At 38.6% G+C, this 21,838-nt stretch overlaps 1 protein-coding gene across 5 annotated transcripts in view; it reads left to right on the top strand.

Annotated features, from left to right (window-relative positions):
• Ttbk2 (tau tubulin kinase 2) overlaps positions 1 to 21,838 on the top strand; it is a 170,168-nt gene that overhangs the window by 98,057 nt on the left and 50,273 nt on the right. For all 5 annotated transcript variants that reach the window (XM_008846835.3, XM_029570228.1, XM_029570227.1 and 2 more), the window contains 5 exons: positions 3,744 to 3,884; positions 6,594 to 6,698; positions 16,463 to 16,528; positions 19,791 to 19,883; positions 20,973 to 21,098. In XM_008846835.3, the coding sequence (XP_008845057.1) occupies positions 3,744 to 3,884; positions 6,594 to 6,698; positions 16,463 to 16,528; positions 19,791 to 19,883; positions 20,973 to 21,098 (531 nt within the window). The remainder of the gene's footprint in view (positions 1 to 3,743; positions 3,885 to 6,593; positions 6,699 to 16,462; positions 16,529 to 19,790; positions 19,884 to 20,972; positions 21,099 to 21,838) is intronic.

Raw genomic sequence — 21,838 nt, 5'->3', positions numbered from 1 at the left:
GGAAGCAGACGAAACTGTCTATGTCCCGATTCCCTACTGGCAATCTGGGTAACCTTTTCAGAGGATGGTATGATAAGAATAGGAGGTAGGAATTGGCTAGGCAGTTAAAAAACAAAAAAAAAAAAAAAAAAAAAAAAGTAGATCTAGACTGCATAAGAACTGCCATCCCCCCCCCTTTTGTTTACTATGGATAGAATTAAACACATATAAAGAGAATAACATAATGAGCATACATCTGCTCATTACTCAGGTTCAACAGTGACCAGTATGTGACCAATCTCTCAGGTGTTTTCTGTCTTCCTCCCCAGATTGTTTTAAGACAAATCCAAGGCATCTTTTACCTGTAAATATATCAGTATATACTTATAAGTGACAAGCCTTTTTTCTTCTTTAACTATAACACATAATAAGTCCTTAAGAGTGGTATCAAGCCAGGTGTGGTAGAGCATGCCTCTAATCCCAACACTCAGGAGGCAGAGACAGGTGGATCTCTATAAGTTCAAAGCCAGCCTGGTTTACATAGAGTTCCAGGCCCGCTGGAGCTACAGGTACACCCTGTCTCAAAAAGACCAGAGGAAAAAAAAAGTGACATCAAACAATTGTTTTCATATTTTTTTGATTTCCCTTTTTATTTATTTATTTATTTTTCATTTGGGTTACGTGAACCTGGTTCTAAAAAGGGTCCACTATTGTTTATTTCCTTTTTAAAACTTTTTTAAAATTTATTTTTATTTTATGTGTATGAGTGTGTTCCTGCATGTATGTAAGTGCACCACAAAAATACAATGCCCACGAAGGTCAGAAGAGGGTGCCAGATTCCCCTGGAACTGGAGTTTCAGATGGTTATTAGCTACCATATGGGTGCTGGGAACCAAACCCAGGTTCTCTACAAGAGCAACCAGTGCTCTTAACCAGTGAGCCTTCTCCATAATTGCTTATTTCTTTTTTTTTTAATTTTTTTTATGTGTTTGAGTGTATTGCCTGCATGTAGGTAAGTGCACTCTGCAATACCTGAGGTGGACAGAAGAGGCCGTCAGATCCCCTGGAACTGGAGTTACAGACAGTTGTTAGCTGCCATGTGGGTGCTGGGATTCGAATCCTGGTCTTCTGTAAGAACAACCAATGTTCTTAATCTATGAGCCATCTCTCCAGCCCCACATTGCTTATTTCTTAAGCCTCTTTTATCTGTTAGTTTCTCCTCTTAGTTTCATAGAGATTTGTTCTTTGCTGTTTTCATAAAGAAATTCTAGTGTTCTGAATTTTACTGATTATTTCTGTGTATTGGTATTTAACATACTGTCGTGTTGTGTGTCGTGTCTCTGTCCCCCACCCCCACCCCACATATTTCTTATAAAACGATGGTTAGAATTTCAGCTTTCATTTCTTTTAACAGGGGTAGTTCGGAAGAGGATGTGTGCTTTCTGCTGTATCATAGGAGCCACTGTCTTGTTTTTCTTCAGCCTAATTCACCTATTTTGAATTCCCATTAATTTTTCTTCCAGTGTTTTTCTTTTCTCTTTTTTTTCCAGCCCATTAGTAAGCATTGCCTAGACCCTTTGTTTCAATGGGATTCTAAATATATTATTATAATTGTATCATTTCTTCATTTATTAGTTTTAAAAATCTTCCTTTTAAAGTACTCTATCAGCTTATCCAGAGGTACATTTGTTGCACCAAATTTTACCCCTCTGTGGGACCCGAATGTGCTCTCTGTGATCCCAGGGTCACTCGACCCTAACCAGGATTGACAAACCCGACATGATACATTCTCTTTGGGTTTTAGCATGGTTTGTGACATCCAGGAAAGTGACTTACAGAGGAATGAACTCCCGCTGGCCCATTTTCTACATTTTGGCTAAGCTTTGAGTTCTGCGACCAACACCACTTGCAACCCTTCTCCCAGTCTGCCAGCTGCACGACTGGCGGCTCTGAGCTCTGTTCCAAAATGGCGACTACTCCTTTTTGGTCTTTTTGAGACAGGGTCTCCCTGTAGCCCCAGCTGTCCTGGAACTCAGGATGTAGACCAGGCTGGCCTTGAACTCACAGAGATCCACCTGCCTCTGCCTCCTGAGTTCTGGGATTAAAGGCGTGTGCCACCACACCTGGCCTTATCCTGTGGCTTCTGGACAGAGACACACAATGGCAAAGAGAGCCCTGCCTCGTGACTTTCCCGGTTTATATATCCTTAACCCCTCCCCTTCGTGCAGACTCCTTCCACAGAGCATGGGAGAGTGATTGGAGGAACTTCCAGGTTACACTATTTCATATCGAAAGTTGGGGTTAATATTCAATTCCTTTATTTTCATCAGTTTTTAAAAAAATGAGATGTTTCTCTAGTATTTTCCTGCAAGGTGCCCTTGAACTGGAAGCAATCCTTCTGCCTCATCCTTACAAACATAGGGATTACAGGAGTATGCCATCAGTCCAGGCCTGAAGCTTTTTAAGTTCAAAATGTTTCACCTTTGATTAGTGGAACTTTTTTCAGATTGGCTCCTGATTCATTTTGACCAGATTAGATGGCAGTCTTTACAGCATCCTTATTTTTAGGACAATTCCGTATACCATGTTCACTCTCTTTATTTCATGCTCCAAATCTGGAATCATCGTTTCTTCCATTAAGCCCTGGTTCTTTTTAGTGGGAAACACTATTGAGAGATGGCAGTCTAGATGCTATGTGTGCCTTTTGCAACGGAATTGGTCATTGTTTCTAATTCTTTTCAAGAAGATGGAGTTAGGAAGTCATTAAAATTTTTTCTGATGATGTATTTTTATTTTATGTGTATGAGTGTTTTGCCTGCATATTTTTTCTTTTCTTTTTGGCCTTTTTGAGACAGGGCCTCCCTGTAGCCCCAGGTGGCCTAGAACTTGCTGTGCCCCATGGCCTCGAACTCACAGAAATCTGCCCCGAGTGCTGGGATTACAGGCATGTGCCACCACACCCAGCTTGGCTGCATGTTTTAAGTGCACCTGTGCTGTTCAATGCCTGTGGAGGCCAGAAGAGTGCATTGGATCCTCTGGAACTGGAGTTTCAGATGGTTGTTAACTGCCATATGGGTGCTAGGAACCAGAACCAGGTCCTCTGGGTAGCCAGTGCTCAAAAGCACTGAGCCATCACTCCAGCCCCAGGAAGTACACTTTTATTTATTTGTTTATTTATAATATTTTTTTTTCATTTTACATGTATGAGTGTTATTGCCTACATGTATATAAGTGCGTGCATTTCATGCAATGCCTGTGGAGGGCAGAAGAGAGGGTCAAATTTCCCTGTTATGGATGGTTGTTAGCCACCATGTGGGTGCTGGGAATCAAAACTGGGTCCTCTGCAAGAGCAGCCAGTGCTCTAACCATTGAGCCATCTCTCCAGCCATGGTTATCTTTAATTTTTATCAGACATTTTGTTATTAAGAGGACATGTTCACTGGGTATGGTGGCGCACGCCTTTAATCCCAGCGCTTGGGAGGCAGAAGCTGGTGGATCTCTGTGAGTTCAAGGCCAGCCTCGTCTACATAGTGAGTTCCAGGCCAGCTGGGGCTACAGGGAGACCCTGTCTCAAAAAGACCACAAAAAAAAAAGAGAGAGAGAGAACATGTTCTATTGAATTCTTTTGAGGGTCACAACTTGGACTAGAGCCTTACTATTTCAGTCACAGCATTTTTAAATGTGGTAATATGGTAAATAAATAATTCTTTGGTCTTATCACAGTATTAGGACTAATGTTTTAAAGTGATTACCTGATTCTACAGGGTCGGAATCTGGCTGATCTTCGACGTAGCCAGTCCCGGGGCACATTCACCATTAGCACTACTCTACGTCTTGGGAGACAGATTCTGGAGTCTATTGAAAGCATTCATTCTGTGGGATTCCTGCACCGAGACATCAAGCCGGTAGGGACCTTTTCCATTCCAAGCACAGAAGGATATTGTTTAGTATTTCTAATGTTATAAGAAGATACAATAAATTATATATGTAGTTTTCTGTATTTGTTATGATTAAATACAAAGGAATATTTTTATTTCTGTAAAGTTCTGAAAGCAAAATATAACTTACCTTACCTTTTAGTTTTTTTTTAAGTGCTAATTGAAAACTATAACTTACTCCAATAACTTTTTCTTTTTCTTTTTTATTTTTTATGTGTTTGAGTGCTTTGCCTGCATGTATATATGTGTACCACATGAATGCCTGGTACCCATGGAGGCCAGGGGAGGCAGAAGAGGGTGTTGGGTCCCCTGAAACTGGAGTTGCAGGGGTTGTGAGCTGTCATGTGAGTGCTGGGAATTAAAGTCCGGTTCTCTGGAAGAGCAGCAAGTGTTGTTAACTGCTGAACCATCTCTTCTGCCCCTCAGTAGCTTTTCTCATACCATGAAATGTTGATTGCCAAGCAAATTAAAACAGTCTATGCTCAGGGCTGGGAGATGGCTCAGTCAGTAAAGTGCTGAGGACTCAGGTCCATGCCCAGAACTCATGTAAACAAAACCAAAGAGCTGGGTGTGGTGGTACAGATGAGCACTGGGGAAGGAGACAGGAGGATCTCTGGGGCTTTACTGGGCAGCCAAGCCTAGCCTGTATCATAAGTTCCAGGCTACTGAGAGACCCTGTCTCCAAATAAGTAAGTAAGTAAGTAAGTAAGTAAGTAAGTAAGTAAATAAATAAATAAATAAATAAATAAATAAATAAATAAATAAAAATGTGGACAACACCTCAGGAATGATACCTGAGGATGTCCTCTGGTCCCCACATGCATGTACACACACACACAGTGGTTTGCCAGTTACTATTAGATATTTTTACATTGCTAATCTCTCAGCCTTAAGTCGTTCATTTGTCTTTTGTTTTTCCTGATACTAGTTGTCCATGTTGTGTTCTCTGTCGCTTAAGTCACCAGTTGTATTTACAAGAAACAACTATGAAAGACCTTATTTTTCTTCTCAGGGCTACTATGGAAGTACAGGCTTTTGCTTTTTCTGTTTCGTTTTTCTTAGAAATCATCATTTTCATTTCTGAAATGTGATTTTCCTTTTTTCTTTTGGGTGTTTATTCTTCATGAGGGGAAATGACCTATTTTTCTTTATAATACTGTATTTACTATAAATTTAACTGCCGTTGGTGCAGTTTAAAAGTACAGCCATCTATTGTTATATCACTTCTAAAATTAGTTTACATGAAAATGGCAGTGAAGTTTCTAACTAGTGGTTTGTTCAGTTGCTAGACCCACACTGAAACTGAAAATGAGTTATCTGTTAGTATTACATTTAAATAAAATGGTATGATTAAATAATTTATTTTATTAGTTTTTCTTTGCTTTCAAGACAGGGTCTCCTTGTAGCCCCAGCTGGCCTGGAACTCTTATGTAGACCAGGCTGGCCTTGAACTCACAGAGATCTACCCACCTCTGCATGGGATGAAAGGCATGCACCACCACTCCCAGCTTAACTGATTTATTTAATATCAGTTATTGCATGTGGAGGTTCAATTTAAAAAGATTCACAGCTTGGAAGTGAATCTTTAAGGCTATATAGCATTTCTCTTTCTCTGTGTCTTTCTGTCTTATTGAAGAAATCCAACTATTAGGTTTCCATTTCATCAGAAAGCTCATAATAAAGCAGTCCAATTGTGTAACAATTTGGCTTTTACCATTACAGATTTCTTTATTTATGTAAACTGTCTTTGCAATTTTGTAGTCATTTAACACATTACACTGATATTTTTTTCAGTTTTTTGAGACAGGGTCTCATGTAGCCTAAGTTGGCCTCCAACTTCCTGTGTAATTCAGGATGACCTTGAACTTCTGTTCCTCTTGCCTCTGTTTCCTGAATGCTGGGATTACAGTCATGCTCCATCAAGCCTGGCCACATCAGTTTGTTTTTTAAGGGAATAACACAATGTATCTTTTCCTTAGGTCTTTTGTGAAATTTAGCTTTATGGTACTTAGAGGGTATGCTTTTATACTTGATGTGGTTTTTTGTTTGTTTGTTTTGAGACATGGTCTCACTGTGTAGCCCCAGCTGACCTGGAACTCAATATGTAGACTAGGCTGGTCTTGAAGTCATAGGATCTCAGTATGTAGCCCTGACTGGCCTGGAACTTGCTATGTAGACCAAGCTGGCCTTGAAGTAACAGAGATCCACCTGCCTCTGTCTCCTGAGCTCTGGGGTCGAAGGTATGTGCCACCACACCTGGCTCTTAAACTTGACCTTAACCAAAAGGTTGAGAAGTGGGAGAAATTCTTTCTGAGATATGTTTATTTTTTCCAAACCCTAGTTTCCCTTGTTTTAGTGATTGGGCTGTCATTTAAGCAATGACTTAGACTAGAATTTCAAAGGATTCTAGTTCTGAGTTTAATTACATCAGTATTATATTATATGCAACTATACAATCATGTAAATTCATTTTTGCTGACAATTTACCAATTCCTTGATGGTAGGCATTAATAGAGCCAACAACTAAATTTATATATATATATAAAATGTCTAATAAAAATCATGGATTACAAATAATATATTTTAAACATGTAGACTTTAAAAGAATTTAAGGGTAAAATGTCAGAGGATTTACTACAAGAATATGTATTATATTTTCCATTTTTATTTTTCTAGTCAAACTTCGCCATGGGACGCTTTCCCAGTACATGTAGGAAATGTTTCATGCTTGATTTTGGCTTGGCCCGACAATTTACCAATTCCTGTGGTGACGTCAGACCAGTAAGATTTTCTATATTACTATTTTGTATTAGATAATTAACCTGCTATTTATAGTATCGCTTTAAAGAAATGCTAATGCTATATCAGAATGAATGTTATATAGAGGTGGAGTATAGCTCAATGAATAAAAGCATGGATGTTATCTAAAAAGTGGCATTTTGATTTTTTAATTACATTATAGAACAAAATTAATAAATTTTATTATTGAAAGTTATGACTTTATAGTTAGATATATCAAAAGCTGCTTTAGAATAGTCCTAGTACTAAGAACATTTATTCCCTTTTTGAGATTAGGGTTTTTTCTTACTGTCTGATGCCCTTCCTACCTTCTATTTCCATTATATTCTTTCTCTCTCCCTCCTTCCTCCCCTCCTTTTTCTCCATCTCTGCCCCTTCCAACATATGCAGCACAGGCTGGCCTCAAACTTGTGATCTCTCTGCTTCAGTCTCCTGACTGCTTTAATTGCAGGCATGCACCACCACACCTGCCTCGCTATTGTACTTTTCAAGTCCAGTATTTTTATTTGGTTTTCTTTATTGATGTGTGTACCCATGTATGCATTCAGAGGCCAGAGGAAGACATAAGATTTCTAACTCTATCACTGTCCTCTTTATTTCCCCAAGACGGGGTCTCTCACTGAACCTGGAGCTAGGCTAACTGCCAGCAAGGTCAGTGGTCCTCTTGTCTCTGCTTCCCAACAGTGCTGGGGTAATACGTACATGTGTGACCACTCCTGGCTTTTTCTGTGGGTTCTGAGGATTTGAAATCAGGTCCCGGGCCATCTTCAAATCCTTTTATTGATATTTCTTATTTAATACCCCATTGTTGTCCTACTTTAGTTCTTTAATCAAGCTTTCCTTTAGTTGCTTTGAAGATGTTTCCTATTAAATCACCCTCAGGCATTTTCTATTGCCTGCTTCCCCCCCCTCCCCATGTATGGTCAAACTTTCCAGGAATTCTATTAAATGTCAAAGGATTAAAGGCATGGGTCACCTCACTTGCTCAGACAATTTTATTTGTAGAACACATTTTTTTTTCTTTTGAGTCAAGGTGGCACTCTATAGTCCAGGCTGGTTTGGAAGTTACCTAGTAGACCAGTCTGGCCTCCATTTGCAGCAATCCATCTTTCTCTTAAGTGCTGGGATTATAGGTGGAAACTAACATGCCCAGCTATATGACACTTTTGTGCTGGATAGCTTCAGTTATCAACTTGACGCCTGGGAACCTCATTTGGAGAATTTTCTCTATTGATTTGGCCTGTGGGCATGTCTCTGAGGCATTTTATTGATTGTTGAATGATATGGGAGGGCTCGGTGGTGCCACTCCTGAAAAAGTGGTCCTGGGTTGTATAAGAAAGCAGGCTAGGCCGGGTGTGGTGGCGCACACCTTTGATCCAAGTACTCGGGAGGCAGAGGCACAGGCCAGAGGAGCAAGCCAGGAAGCAGCATTGCTCTGTGGTCTGTGCTTCAGTTGCTGCCTACAGGTTCCTGCCCTGAGCTCCTGTCTGACTTCCCTTGGTGTTAGGCTGTGACCTCAGAGTTGTAAGATGAACTAAACCCTTTCCTCTCAAGTTGGCTTTGGACAGTATCACAGCAATAGAAAGTAGTCTAGAACAACCTTTAAAGCTTATCATTTAATTAAGAGTTTGTAACAAATACATTTTTATTTTCATAGCAGGGACTTTTGGGTAATCAATAAGAATAATAATTGGTCCATTAATTGAATAGTTTTGTTAAAGCCAGGGAATCATATGAATACATATATACCTTAAATGTTCTTATGGGTGGTGCATGATGGTGCAGGTCTTTAATCCTGCAGAGGCAGATATATCTCTGTGAGATTGAGGCCAGCCTGTTCTATATAGTGAGTTCCAAGCCAGCTGAAGCTACAGGAAGACCCTGTCTCCAAAAAAAAAAAAAGATTTTTTTTAAATGTCTTTTTTTTAAAGATTTATTTTTGTGTGTGTGCATGTGTATCAGTGTGAATGTCTGTCCCATGTGTGAGGGGAGAGGAAGGTATCAGATCCCTTGGAACTGGAATCAGGCAGTTGTGCCCAACATGGATGCTGGGAACCAAACCAGGGTCTTCTGGAATAACAGCAAGTGCTCTTAACCTCTGAGTTATTCTGCCACTTCAAGGCCTTCTTTTTTTGGTCTTTTTGAGACAGGGTCTCACTGTAGCCCCAGCTGCTCTGGATCTCACTATATAGACCAGGCTGGCCTTGAACTCACAGAGATCTACCTGCCTCTGCCTCCCAAGTGCTGGGATTAAAGGTGTGTGCCACCCAGCCTGGCCTCAAGGCCTTCTTTAACCGACTTTTCTTTATCTTTGCTCGCCATCTGCTTCATGTCTTAGCAGTTTTGTTTCCCTTATACCCACTCTTCTTTCTTCTTCCTACCTTGCACTTATCTGAAATGTGTTTCCTTCCAGTTGCTATTCTGTCAGTCCATAAGGGCTCAGTTTAGTTTTTCTTTTCCATTTTTATTAAAACACTATAGGTATTTATTTTAAGAAAACTTGCTCTTAGATTATTCAGGATGCTAACTTTTTACTTTATCTTTCAGGATGTATTTTCACTATAAATCTTAAATAAAATTCACATGGTGTAATGGACCTTGAATTAGAATTATTTGCATATATTATTGCTTCCCTGGTTAGACTTGAGTTGCCTTTAGTGCATTAAATAAGGTGATTGAATTTCCTCTACTTGGATTTCTTTGATTAGTTACATCAAGATTTATCTGAACAGCTCATCTCTCTACTTCAATTTCAACCTTCCATAGCACTTGAAGTCACATCAGAGCCTTGCCAGGGGTACTCGTAAGTAGGAAGATCTGCTAGGCTTGTCTGTGCTGAAATCCATCATGGGACATCTAGATGCCCAATTAACTGTGGACTGGGCTATGGATTATGGTAATGGGTCTGGATATTTTCATTCTGTCAGTTATTTGAATGCAAATAATTAGATAAAATTGAATGCTACAAAAACAACTATGCTGAGGGCTGTATCAGCCATTGCATGAAAGTACAACTTTTGAAGTATTATTCACTGAAAAGCATTGGTAGTAGGCTTTCATATTTTTAGATTAAAAAAAATTATTATTTTTATTTTATGTATATGAGTGTATCTCCTGCACGTATTTAAGTGCACTCATGTCATACAATGCCTGTGGAGATGGAGAAGAGGGCATTGGATCCCCTGGAACTGAGTTACATTTATTAGCAGCCATGTAGGTGCTGGAAATCGAACCTGAGTCTTCTACAAGAGCAGCCAGTGCTCTTAAGCTGCCAAGCCATCTTTCCAGCCCTGATTTTTTTTTCTTATATAAAGAATGATCTCAGATCTGGCTCCACTAAAAAAATCCCATTACTCATGATATCTTAGAAAACATATTGAGATGTACTAACTATGATTGTCAGTAACTGCCAGCATAGAATATGAAAAGCACTATCCAGGTGTGGTGGTGCATGCCTTTAATCCCAGTACTTGGAAGGCAGAGGCAGGTGGCCAGCCTGGTCTACATAGTGAATTCCAGGCCAAGGTAGCTGGGGTTATAGGGAGACTCTGTCTCAAAAAGACAAATAGAATAGAATAGAATAGAATGGAATGGAATGGAATGGAATGGAATAGAATAGAATAGAATAGAATTAGAATAGAATAGAATAGAATAGAATAGAATAGAATAGAATAGAATAGAATAGAATAGAAAATGAAGAGCACTGTCTGTTCCCCAGTTCCAGGGGATTCAACACCCTCTTCTGGCCTCTATGGGCTTTGCATGATATGGATGCACTTATATACATACAGGCAAAACTCTTGTACACATAAAATAAAGATAAATAAATCAAAAAATTTTTTAAAGATGAAGATTTCAAAAGATTGTAGAAAAAAATTTAAGGTTTTTTGTTTTGTTTTTATTTTATGCATATGCATGTATTGCCTGCATGTAAGTGCACCTATGTCATGCAATGCTCATGGAGGACAGAAGAGGGCATCAGATCTCCTGGAACTGGAGTTATAGACAGATGGTTGTTAGCTGCCATGTGGGTGCTGGGATTTAAACCTAGGTCTTCTGCAAGAACAGCCAGTGCTCTTAACCGCTGAGCCATCTCTCCATCCCCTTGTTTTGTTTCTTAAGATAGGGTCTTCCCTATTACCAAGTACTACAACTGGTTACACACAGACATTGTCTATGCCCAGGCCTAAGTGACACATCTACAATGCAACCTCTACGTCTAAGGCATATGGAACATAGAATAGGGGTAACGAAGACAATACTAAAGAATTTCTCAATTCTCATTAATGAAGATCCCTCATGCAACAGAAGGACAGGAATGCAAAAGGCTACAAATGGCCAAAATGTAGAGATTAAGAGTCTACAGATTGTTGGTCAATGGGCAGGACTCCTATATTAAACTTCATCTACCTAGGGCTCAGGGATCATCATGGAAGAGGGGGCGGAAAGATTGTAAAAGCCAGGGAGGAGGTGCACAACCATATGGAAACAGTCCTACAAGCTCCTGGGAATCTGCTCATTTGATTCTATGACAATGGTGTTAGCATACAAAAATTCTGTGCAAACTCAGACAAAAAACCAGCACATAACTGGGGAAATGAACAGCAGACCCCAGTCTTAGCTGAGGAAACATTGGCAGCTGATTACTGCTGGGTGAGGAAGAGCTGATCTTCCTAAAACAAGAGACTCTAGATAGGTTGACTAGACCTCAGTGGATAGACTTGCACAGGGAAACATCTTGGGGGAACTGACTTGACATATTGGGCCTTAATACAGATGACAGAATGACAGAATATATGGGCTGGGGGGGTGGCTGTGGGAGCATACCAGTGGGGATGGGGATATAAAGATGATTAAGATTCTTTGAGCTCTTCTGTATAAAATACAGAAAAATTCAGTAAAAACAAATTTTAAAAAAAAGTGAACCCTCACTAGGTATGGAATGTACCATGGCGTTGGAACTTTCCAGAGTTCAGAACTAAGTGATATCTGTTTCTATTAATTATATACATATATTGTATTACAATATAATACATATATGGTATTTTGTTACAGTAGCCTCAAAGTACTAAGATAAGTGGGATATATAAATAATTTTATTCAGCAACTGTGGGCCAATATTACTTGATCCATTTTTGTCCTTAATAATGAAAATTATTATATTAATGATCACTTACTATATGCCAACTTATATTATGAATACTGCATGTACATTATTTTAGGAGTCAAAAAACTGTGGTCCAAACTGTGTTCTGCTACCTGTTTGAAAAAAAAATTTATTGCAGCACACACACACAAAAAAGAGAGGTTCTCCTTGTAGCCCCAGCAGGCCTGGAACTTGCTGTATAGACCAGGCTGGCCTTGATCTCATTAAGATCTGCCTTCCTCAGCCTCTGGAGTGCTGAGATTAAAGGTGTGCACCACCGTGCCCAGCGTTGTAGAAATTTTTTTATTACTGAGACTTATACAGAGAATAATTTCAAAATAGTTTTTTTTAAAAGGTATTTAAAGAGAAAGGGAAAAATGAAAAAAATGATATAAACACTAGCTTGAACAGAGTAAACATAGATTATGAAAGTGAGCAAATAGAAGAATTCATAGACTGTGTATCTTACTCTTTTGTATGTGAGGAAATGATTCTTATAAAGTTGTGAGTTTTTTTTGTTCTTTTGATGGTGGTGCTGGTGGTCAACCTTGGGGCCTTGGAGTAAGTGCCATACCACTGCTACACCTCAGTCCAGAATTTTTAAAATACCATGTACTATAGTGTTTTTTAAACAATAAAAACAGTATATACTGAGGGAAATTTGAATTACTGAAAAAAGCCAGGTATGGTGTCATGTGCCTTTCGGAGGCAGAGGCAGGTAAGATCCAGCCCAGCCAGGGCTCCATAGTGAGATCCTGTCTCCAAAAGGTGGGGGGCACTGGAGAGATGGCTTACAACCACTCAAAAAAATACAGTTCGCTGGGCATGGTGGTGCACGCCTTTAATCCCAGCACTCGGGAGGCAGAGGCAGGCGGATCTCTGTGAGTTCAAGGCCAGCCTGGTCTACTTAGTGAGTTCCAGGACAGCTGGGGCTACAGGGAGACCCTGTCTCAAAACAGACCAAAAAAAAAAAAAAAAAAAATACAGTTCAAGAGAATCTAATGCCCTCTTCTGACCTCTGTGGGCATTGCATGACAAGGATGTACTTACATACATGGAGGCAAAACACTCATACACATAAACAAAAGATAAATTTTAAAAAATGAAATTTCTGGAAAAAATCTAGTGAAAATAATTATAAGTTTGTAAGTTTTCATATTGAGCTATGGTGGCTCTCTGATTCTTGGTAGTGACTTGACCCTTCTGAAGCAGTAGAATGGAAACACTGTATGGTCTGAAGTTGAAAGGTCATATGCAAGAACTTATTTTGTCACTTGTTAAGTTCACAAACAAGTTACTCTCCTCAGAGACTTGTTAAAAATATTTTAAAGAGTTTTATATATGGGGCTGGAGAGATCTCAGCGGTTAAGAACACTGGTTGTTCTTGGCAGAAGACCAAGGTTCAAATCCCAGCACCCAGCTAACAACTGTCAGCTGACAACTGTCCATAACTCCAGTCCCAGGGGATCCGACAGCCTCTCTTCTGTCCTCTGTGGGAATTGCATGACACAGGTGCACTTACCTACATGCAGGCAATATATGCATACACATAAAAATAATAAATTTTAAAAAAGATTTTTATATTAGGTTACAAAATTACAGGTTTTCAACTAGGATTTTTATGCACATTTTGTTTTGATTCCCTCCCACTTCCCCTCATCTCTCTGACCCCCTTTTCCTTGCTATGGTCTTTCTTCCACAGTATTTCTGTTTTCATTTTGTTCTGTTGTCTTCTCCTGTAGCCCCAGCTGTCTTGGAACTCACTATGTAGACCAGGCTGGCCTCACTCACAGAGATCTGCTTGCCTCTGCCTCCCAAGTGCTGGGATTAAAGACATATGCCACCACACTTGGCCTTTTTTTTTTATTATGTATTTTTAATTTTATATGTATGATTATATTGCCTTATATTGCCTGCATGTATGTAAATGCACTGGGTCAGTGCCCGTGGAGGTCAGAAGAGAATTTTGGATCCCCTGGAACGGGAGTTATGAACGGTAGTTATGCCATGTGGGTGCTGGGAATCAAACCTGGGTCCTCTTCAAGAGCAGCCAGTGCTCTTAACTGCTGAGCCATCTCTCCAGCCCCATGGATCCCATTCTTCTATTTTTTACCCTATTAACTCCCACCTGGATACACTTATTTGAATTGTTAGAGTCTATGATCCACATATGAGAGAGAACATGTGATGATTTGTCTTTCTGAGTCTTGGTTGCCTTGAGTAACACAATGTCTTCCAGTTTCATTCATCTTGCGTGCATTTTGTCATTCCATTTTTCTGGACAGCTGAATAGAATTCCACTTTGTAGATATGCTACATTTTCATATGTTGATGGTAACAGTAGGTGAGGATCCCTCTTTGTGCATATTTTTGTCAGCATTTGTTATTGTCGTATTTTCTTGATTGTGGCCAAGCTGGCTGGGGTGAGATGGGCTGCTGGGGAGAAGAGTCAGTCTCTTGTGAGAAAATCTCAAAATAGTTTTAGTTTGAATTTCTTTGATGGCCCGTGATGTTGACATTTTAAAACAATGCCTATTGTCCATCTGTATTTCTCATAGAAACTGTCTGTTCAGGTCATTTTCCCATTTATTGATTTTCTGTTTGGTTTTTGGTGTTTAATTTTAGCAGTTCTTTATTGTGTGTTCATTCTGGTGACAGTTTCTTTTGCTATGTAGAAGCTTTTTTTATTTCATGTAATCCCATTTGCCAATTCTTGGGGCTGTTTCCTGTGCTATTAGGGTTGCTTACATCTATATCTTGAAGTATTTTCTCTGTTTTCTTTTAATACTTTCAGCATTTCGCATGTTATTTGGATGTTTCTGTCTCTATAGTTTAGTTGGCGTTTTTCCATTTCAGCTTTTAGTAGTGTTTCTTTGCTTTGTATTTTTGACATCTTGACCATGATATATCATGGAGAGGAGGTTCTCTCATCACATTTATTTGGAATTCTAAATGCTTCCTGTGTTCGGATATCTATTTCTCTAGGTTTGGAAATTCTTGACTATAATTTTATTGTCTAAGCCTTTTGATATAATTTATCTCAGCTCCTTCTCCTATTCCATATATTCTTAGGTTTGGCCTTTTGGGTATCCCAGAGTTCTTGGACATTTGAGTTATGTTCCTTGATGCTTTTGTTCTTTATATATGTTTGTAGATATTGTTATCTCTACCTTGCCCTCTGTCCCTGATAACCCCTTCTGCCTGGTCTTGCCAGTTGATGCTTTCTTCTGTATTTTATATTTGATTAATTGTTTCTGTGTTTATAAAATGAGCTTTATAAAATGAGCAAGACAAAGAACTTATGCCTTCAGAATATATCCTGTGGAAGGAAGACAACCAATAAATAAAATGTAAAGAAATAGGTGATAAAGTAATCATATAAGTAAAATATATTTTTGTGGGTAAAAAGCATTATAGAATGTGGCAAGTGTAAAAGAACAGAGTGGCATTGCAGGTGGGGGAGTGGTATTGTAGATCAGGATGATTAATAGTTTTCAGTAGGTGACATTTAAACAGAGGCTTTAACCTGAAGGAAATCTAGCCATGGGAGGCATGCAAGGAGATGACATTCTGAAGAATTTAGCAAGTGTAAAATCTTGAGCTAGAATGAAAATTGGTGGTAGAAGAAACTATAGTAAATGCACTGTGGAGAGGAAGACAAGTCATGGAGTCTTGTAAGCCAAATGCAAATTGTTTCTACACTATTTGATGTTGCACTGTCCAAGGACTGGGATCATATCTGGCTTAATTCCCATTACCTAGCATATGTATCCAACAATTTGAATGTTTAATGTATTAATTGCTTATGCAGTTAAAGTACAGTTTTCACCACCTTTGAATTAAGTTTGAATGAAATAGTCAAGATATGAAGAAGTTGGTATCTTTGGTTATTTGCTGATGGCTTGTATTGTTATATGTATTTGTAACTAGAGCCTATACACTATGTGTATACTATGATTCTTTGATACTGGCATAATTCTGAGTCAATGAAAACATTTGATGTTTTCTAATATACAGAATTGTGTGTGTATATATATATATATATCATAAACACATCTATCATCTAATCTATCTTTTGTATGTGTGTGTGTGTGTGTGTGTGTGTGTGTGTGTGTGTGTGTGTGTGTGTGTGTTGATAATGCTGGGGATCAAACCCAAAGCCTGTATATGGTAGGCAAATGCTCTACCCTGAGGTGCATCTCCATCATGTTATACTTTAAAATGCAGATAGCTCAGTAGGTAAAGGTACTTGTTGTCAAGCTTGATACCTGAGTTCAGTCCCATGGACCACTTGGTGGAGGGTAAGAACTGACTCCTGAAAGTTGTCCTCTGACCTCCAGTGCACACTGTAGTATGCCTCCTACCACCTTAAACATCATGCACACTCTAAATAGATAAATAAATAAATTTTTAAAATATTTAAAGACATAGAAGAGGACTGAAATACAATAACTAAAACATCAGTGTATTTTAAGTTGTGGTTTAAAGATATTCTTTCTAGTTTTTAATAATTTTTTTTACCATTTGCTTCATAATGTTCAACTGTGTTGAATCTGTTGCTGTTTAAGTTAATTTCCTACTATTGTGTGATTTATTATAGCCCCGTGCTGTGGCAGGTTTTCGAGGGACGGTTCGTTATGCATCAATCAACGCTCATCGGAACAGGGTAGGTGTCTGAACTAGGGTCATCATATCTGCATATGAATGCTCATGACTTGAATCAGATTGATTTCTTTATACTATAGTTCAAAGGTGTAGAAAGTACTTGGAAGTGGGGCTGGAGAGATGGCTCAGTGGTTAAGAGTACTGACTGCTCTTGCAGAGGACCCAGGTTTGATTCCCAGCACCCACATGGCAGCTACGAACCATCCTTAACTCCAGTTCCAGGGGAATCCGAAGCCCTCTTCTGACCTCTGCGGCATGCATGACACGGGTGCACTCACATACATGCAGGCAATACACTCATACACATAAAATAAAAATAATAAACTATTAAAAAAGAAAGTACTCAGGAGCACACGATCCCTTTGGTAGCTACAAATTTACCTCAGTGGTTGTTCTAATTCATGTTTTTGTATAATGCTGTAGGGAAAGGAGTTCATAGTATTAATTCATGGTAAGATGTATAATGGATAAAATATGTGCAGCTTCATAGAAAATAAATTTTCATATACCAGAAAAGGAAATAACTAAGTATGTGTGTGAGAAATATGTCTAATTAGATATTAGTATTACAAATTAAATATAGAAATTTGAAGAAATAAATACCTGTATTCTGTTTCAAGAAATTATTTGTGGGACTGGAGAGATGGCTCAGTGGTTAAGAGCACTGGATACTTTTGGAGAGGACCCAGGTTCAGTTCTCAGGACCCACATGGCAGCTCACAACCACCAGTAACTTCAGTTCCAGGGGATCCAATGCCCTCTTCTGGCCTCTGCAGGCACTGCATGACATGGATAAACATATTCAGGCAAAACACTAAAATTTTATTATTATTTTATTGCATGGTATTTTACACATAAAATAAAAATAATGAATAAAATATTTTTTAAAAAAGAGATTATTTGTGGGTTGGTTCCAGCAATGCAAGATAGTTCAGCAGGTAAAGGTACTTGCCTCCAAGCCTGACAACCTGAGTTTGATCCCCAGAACCCACATGGTGGAAGGAGAGAACCAACTCCTGTCCTCCAACCTCCACATGAATGCATACACACACATCCATATATAATAAATAAATGTAATTAAAAATTTTTAAGAAAAAAAGATTTGAATATCACACTGTCAATATCTAATATAGAGATCATTTTCTTTATAATGTGTTTCTAATCTGTAATAACCTTTGTACACCAAGCCCTTTATATTTATGAATATTCCTCAAATACAGACAACTTTAATTTTTTTTAATTATTCCTTCTCTCTGGGTTAAATTTTTTAAAATATCTACTTTCTTTGGTTCTGATGATTTAGCCTCCCTTTTTCCTCCCCTCATCCTAGGCTTTGGTTATGAGTAGGAAAGGAGGGCATTTAATGGAATGTCTATCTTTAAATTTGTCTGCTTGAGAAATTTAGCAAGTATATCTTTGATAAAAGGAAATCTTTTCTTAATACTTTAAAAAAAATCTTGTTCCTATTCTGTGAAGTCAACAATTGTTTTAATGAGAATTTAACCAATGATAAATGTAACATGGTTTTTGTGCTATGTTCCAGTTAATTTGGTGTCTTATGATGTGATGATAAATTTAAAATAGTGACAATATTTTTTTAACATTTTATTTATTTTTTTATTTTATGTTTATGAGTGTGTTGCCTCCTAGGGCTACAAGAAGATCCTATCTCTTTTTTTTTTTTAAATTTTTTTTATGTGTATCAATGTATTGCCTGCATGTAGGTAGGTGTACCTGTGCTGTGCAATGCTTGCGGAGGTCAGAGGAGGCTGTCGGATCCCCTGGAACTGGAGTTACAGACAGTTCTTACCTGCCATGTGGGTGCAGGGATTCGAACCCGGGTCTTCTGCAAGAACAACACCAGTGTTCTTAACCACTGAGCCATCTTTTCAGCCCCAAAATGATCCTATCTCAAAAAGACAAAAAAGAAAAGTACTTATTAATTAATAACTTCAAGTTATATTATTTTCAGTATTTCTGGGTTTTAGAGGTGTTTTTATTTTATTTTATTATTTGATTTTTTTTTTTTTTTTTTGGTTTTTTTTTTGAAAGGGGCTCCCTGTAGCTCCAGCTGTCCTGGAACTTGCTATGTAGAACAGGCTGGCCTTGAACTCACAGAGATCCGCCTGCCTCTGCCTCCCGAGTGCTGAGATTAAAAGGTGTGCGCCACCACGCCCGGCTTATTTGATTGATTTTTGAGATAGGGTCTCATATATCCATAGTCTGACTTTGAAGTTACTGCATAGCCAAGGATGACCTTGAACTTCTCTTTTGGTTTTTTTTTTTTTGGTCTTTTTGAGACAGGGTCTCCCTGTAGCCCCAGCTGTCCTGGAACTCACTATGTAGACCAGGCTGGTCTTGAACTCACAGGGATCTGCCCGCCTCTGCCTCCCAAGTGCTGGGATTAAAGGCGTGTGCCACCACCTCTGGCTTCAGTTTTTTGTTTTTGTTTTCATTTTTTTTCAATTTAGTGTATATGAGTGTATTACCTGCATGTTTGTAAGTGCACCTGAGTCATGCAATGCCCAAGGATGTCAGAAGAGGGCATCAGATTCCCCTGGAGTTACAGACAGTTGTTAGCTGTCATGTAGGTGCTGGGAATTGAATCTGGGTCCTCTGCAAGAGCAGCCAGTGCTCTTAACTGCTGAGCTGTCTCTCCATCCCCTGATTTGTTTGGTTTGATTTGGTTATTTTGAGACAGGGACTCCCTGTAGCTCCAACTGACCTATAGACTAGGTTGGCTTTGATCTCACAGAAATCTGCCTCCTTCTGCTTCCTGAGTGCTGGGATTAAGGGCATGTGCCACCATGCCCAGCCTTAGCCTTGAACTTTTAATCCCTCCTTGGTGTCCTGGAACTACAGGCATGCACTGCAATGCCCAGTATTAGGTAGTACTGGGGATCAAACCTAGAGCCTCATACACTCTAGGCAAGTACTCTACCCGTTGAGCTACATCCCCAGTTCTGTGTTTTTTATTTTTGGTGATAGTTGTTTTTTTGTGGTGTTTGGGAATAAAATCCATGGTCTTAAACACATTAAGAATTCTCCTACTAAACTACATCTCCTACCAGGGTATTCTTTGTATCAAAACATTTTTCAACACATATATTCTGCATATAAATTGATATATAGTTATGTATATAGTTGTATAGATATATTTACCAGATAATGTATGGGAAATACATTTAAATGGTTGGGTCTTGAACGATATGGTATACTTGGAGGGACTGTTAATATATGTCTGAATTCTCTTATTTCCTAAGGAAATGGGAAGACACGATGACCTTTGGTCCTTGTTTTACATGTTGGTAGAGTTTGTGGTTGGTCAGCTGCCTTGGAGAAAAATAAAAGACAAGGTAATTTTGAAGTGGAAAGTCAGTTTTGGTAGGGGAAAGAATTTGTTGAAAGTCTGCTTAGTAAACATTACCTAATGTATTCATGTATTGAAATATCATGTAGTAAAGAATGGGGATGAAGTTCAGTCGTAGATGCTTCCCAAGCATTTGTAAGACCCTGGGTTCAATTCCTCGCAATACAAAAGATAAAAAAGAAATATTACATGGTACCCTATTAATGTGTGTATAGTTTTTGTATTTGTATATCAGTTTAGTTGTAAACTAAATTTCTTTTGTTTTGTTTTGTTTGTTTTTTTTTTTGAGACAGGGTTTCTGTGTAGCCCTAACTGACCTGGAACTCACTATGTAGACCAGGCTGGCCTTGAACGCACAGAGATCCTCTGCCTCCCAAATTCTGGGGTTTAAAGGCATGTGCCACCATGCTCGGCTATTTCAAATACTTTAATGCCCTTACATATGGCACTTAAAGTCTACTAGTGGCTTCACTATATGTATATTTTTCTCTCTATGAATTGATATTAGAGAGCTAATTAGACTGATTTTTCTGTGTACATTGAGAATAGGTACTATTTTATAAGTACAGCATTTTTATGATACAAAGTATAGCTCTTTTTTTTTAGTCTGGGTCTCCCTGTAGCCACAGCTAGCCTGGAATTCACTGTGTAGACCAGGCTGGCCTTGAACTCACAGAGCTCTGCCTGCCTCTGCCTCCCAATTGCTAGGACTAAAGGCATATGCCACCACACCTGGGACAGTTCTTATTTTCTAATTGTCAGATTATTTTTTGGAAAAGTATAAACAATGTATTGATAAAGGAAAATAGACCCGGTTTAAAGTGCTCTTTGGGGGATTTTTAGTTCTCTGATGCATATTACTCTTTTGACTCTGCATTATATATTTCCCTTGCTTCCCCCCTTTAAAGCACTGTGTATTAAGCTATTAGTGAAAGCTTAGTTCTTACTTTCTACTTAATTATGCACTGTCTCATTCCTAGCCATGTACATTCTCTTGAGACTATTAACTATAGAGCTTTTAATGCATAACTTCCAAAAGAAATTGAGTTTGATTACTTTTCTCTCTACTTTCCAGGAGCAAGTAGGCTCAATTAAGGAGAGGTATGACCACAGGCTCATGCTGAAGCATCTCCCTCCGGAATTCAGCACCTTTCTTGACCATATCTCCTCTTTGGATTATTTTACAAAACCAGACTACCAGGTAATCATCTTTGTGAGTTCTGTGGGTTCACTTAGTCTCTGCCTTCACTCATTGTAGATTGAAGTGAATGAGAGGTCCCTGGAGTAACATTGTTTTAATACAGCTTGAGAAATGTGAAATTAACATGGTGTTGATGATGCTTTGTGCCTCTGTGTGTGTGTGTGTGTGTGTGTGTGTGTGTGTGTGTGTATGCATGCTTGAGAGAGAGTATGAGTGAGTGTGTGTGTGAGGGAGAGAGATAGAATTAGAGAAAGACTTTTAGGTAAATTTACTTCTAGTTTTAGGTTTACTGTGTAACAGATTTCGCTGTACTTGGTGTGATTCACCATAATATGTATGTATATATGTATATGTATATGTATATGTATATGTATATGTATATGTATATGTATATCACTGGTGATAATTCTAATAAAGTAAATTTAGTAGCAATTCTTGACCAGAAGAAAATGTCCAGCTGGGCAATGTATCTGCTGAGAGCGGCTTATGCTATGGGATGGCAGCCAGTAAACATTACTGACACCATTCCATCTGTGGTCAGTGAATAGTTTCCTTAGAGCATCAGTTAATGAGCCTTTCTGAGGATCAACTAGGTTTGCTACAAATTGTATCCTCATTTCAGAAGATTCTATTTGTTAGGGAGAACCTGGTCAGGGCTTAATTCAAAAACAATTTCTACCACTAAAAACATAAATCAGGCAACACATAGATTAATAAATGTATATAAATTATATAGAATA

Source organism: Nannospalax galili, unplaced genomic scaffold, assembly GCF_000622305.1.
Source record: "Nannospalax galili isolate Female #2095 unplaced genomic scaffold, S.galili_v1.0 scaffold342, whole genome shotgun sequence".
Classification (NCBI taxonomy): Eukaryota; Metazoa; Chordata; class Mammalia; order Rodentia; family Spalacidae; genus Nannospalax; species Nannospalax galili.
This window is presented reverse-complemented; position numbering and strand designations above follow the sequence as displayed.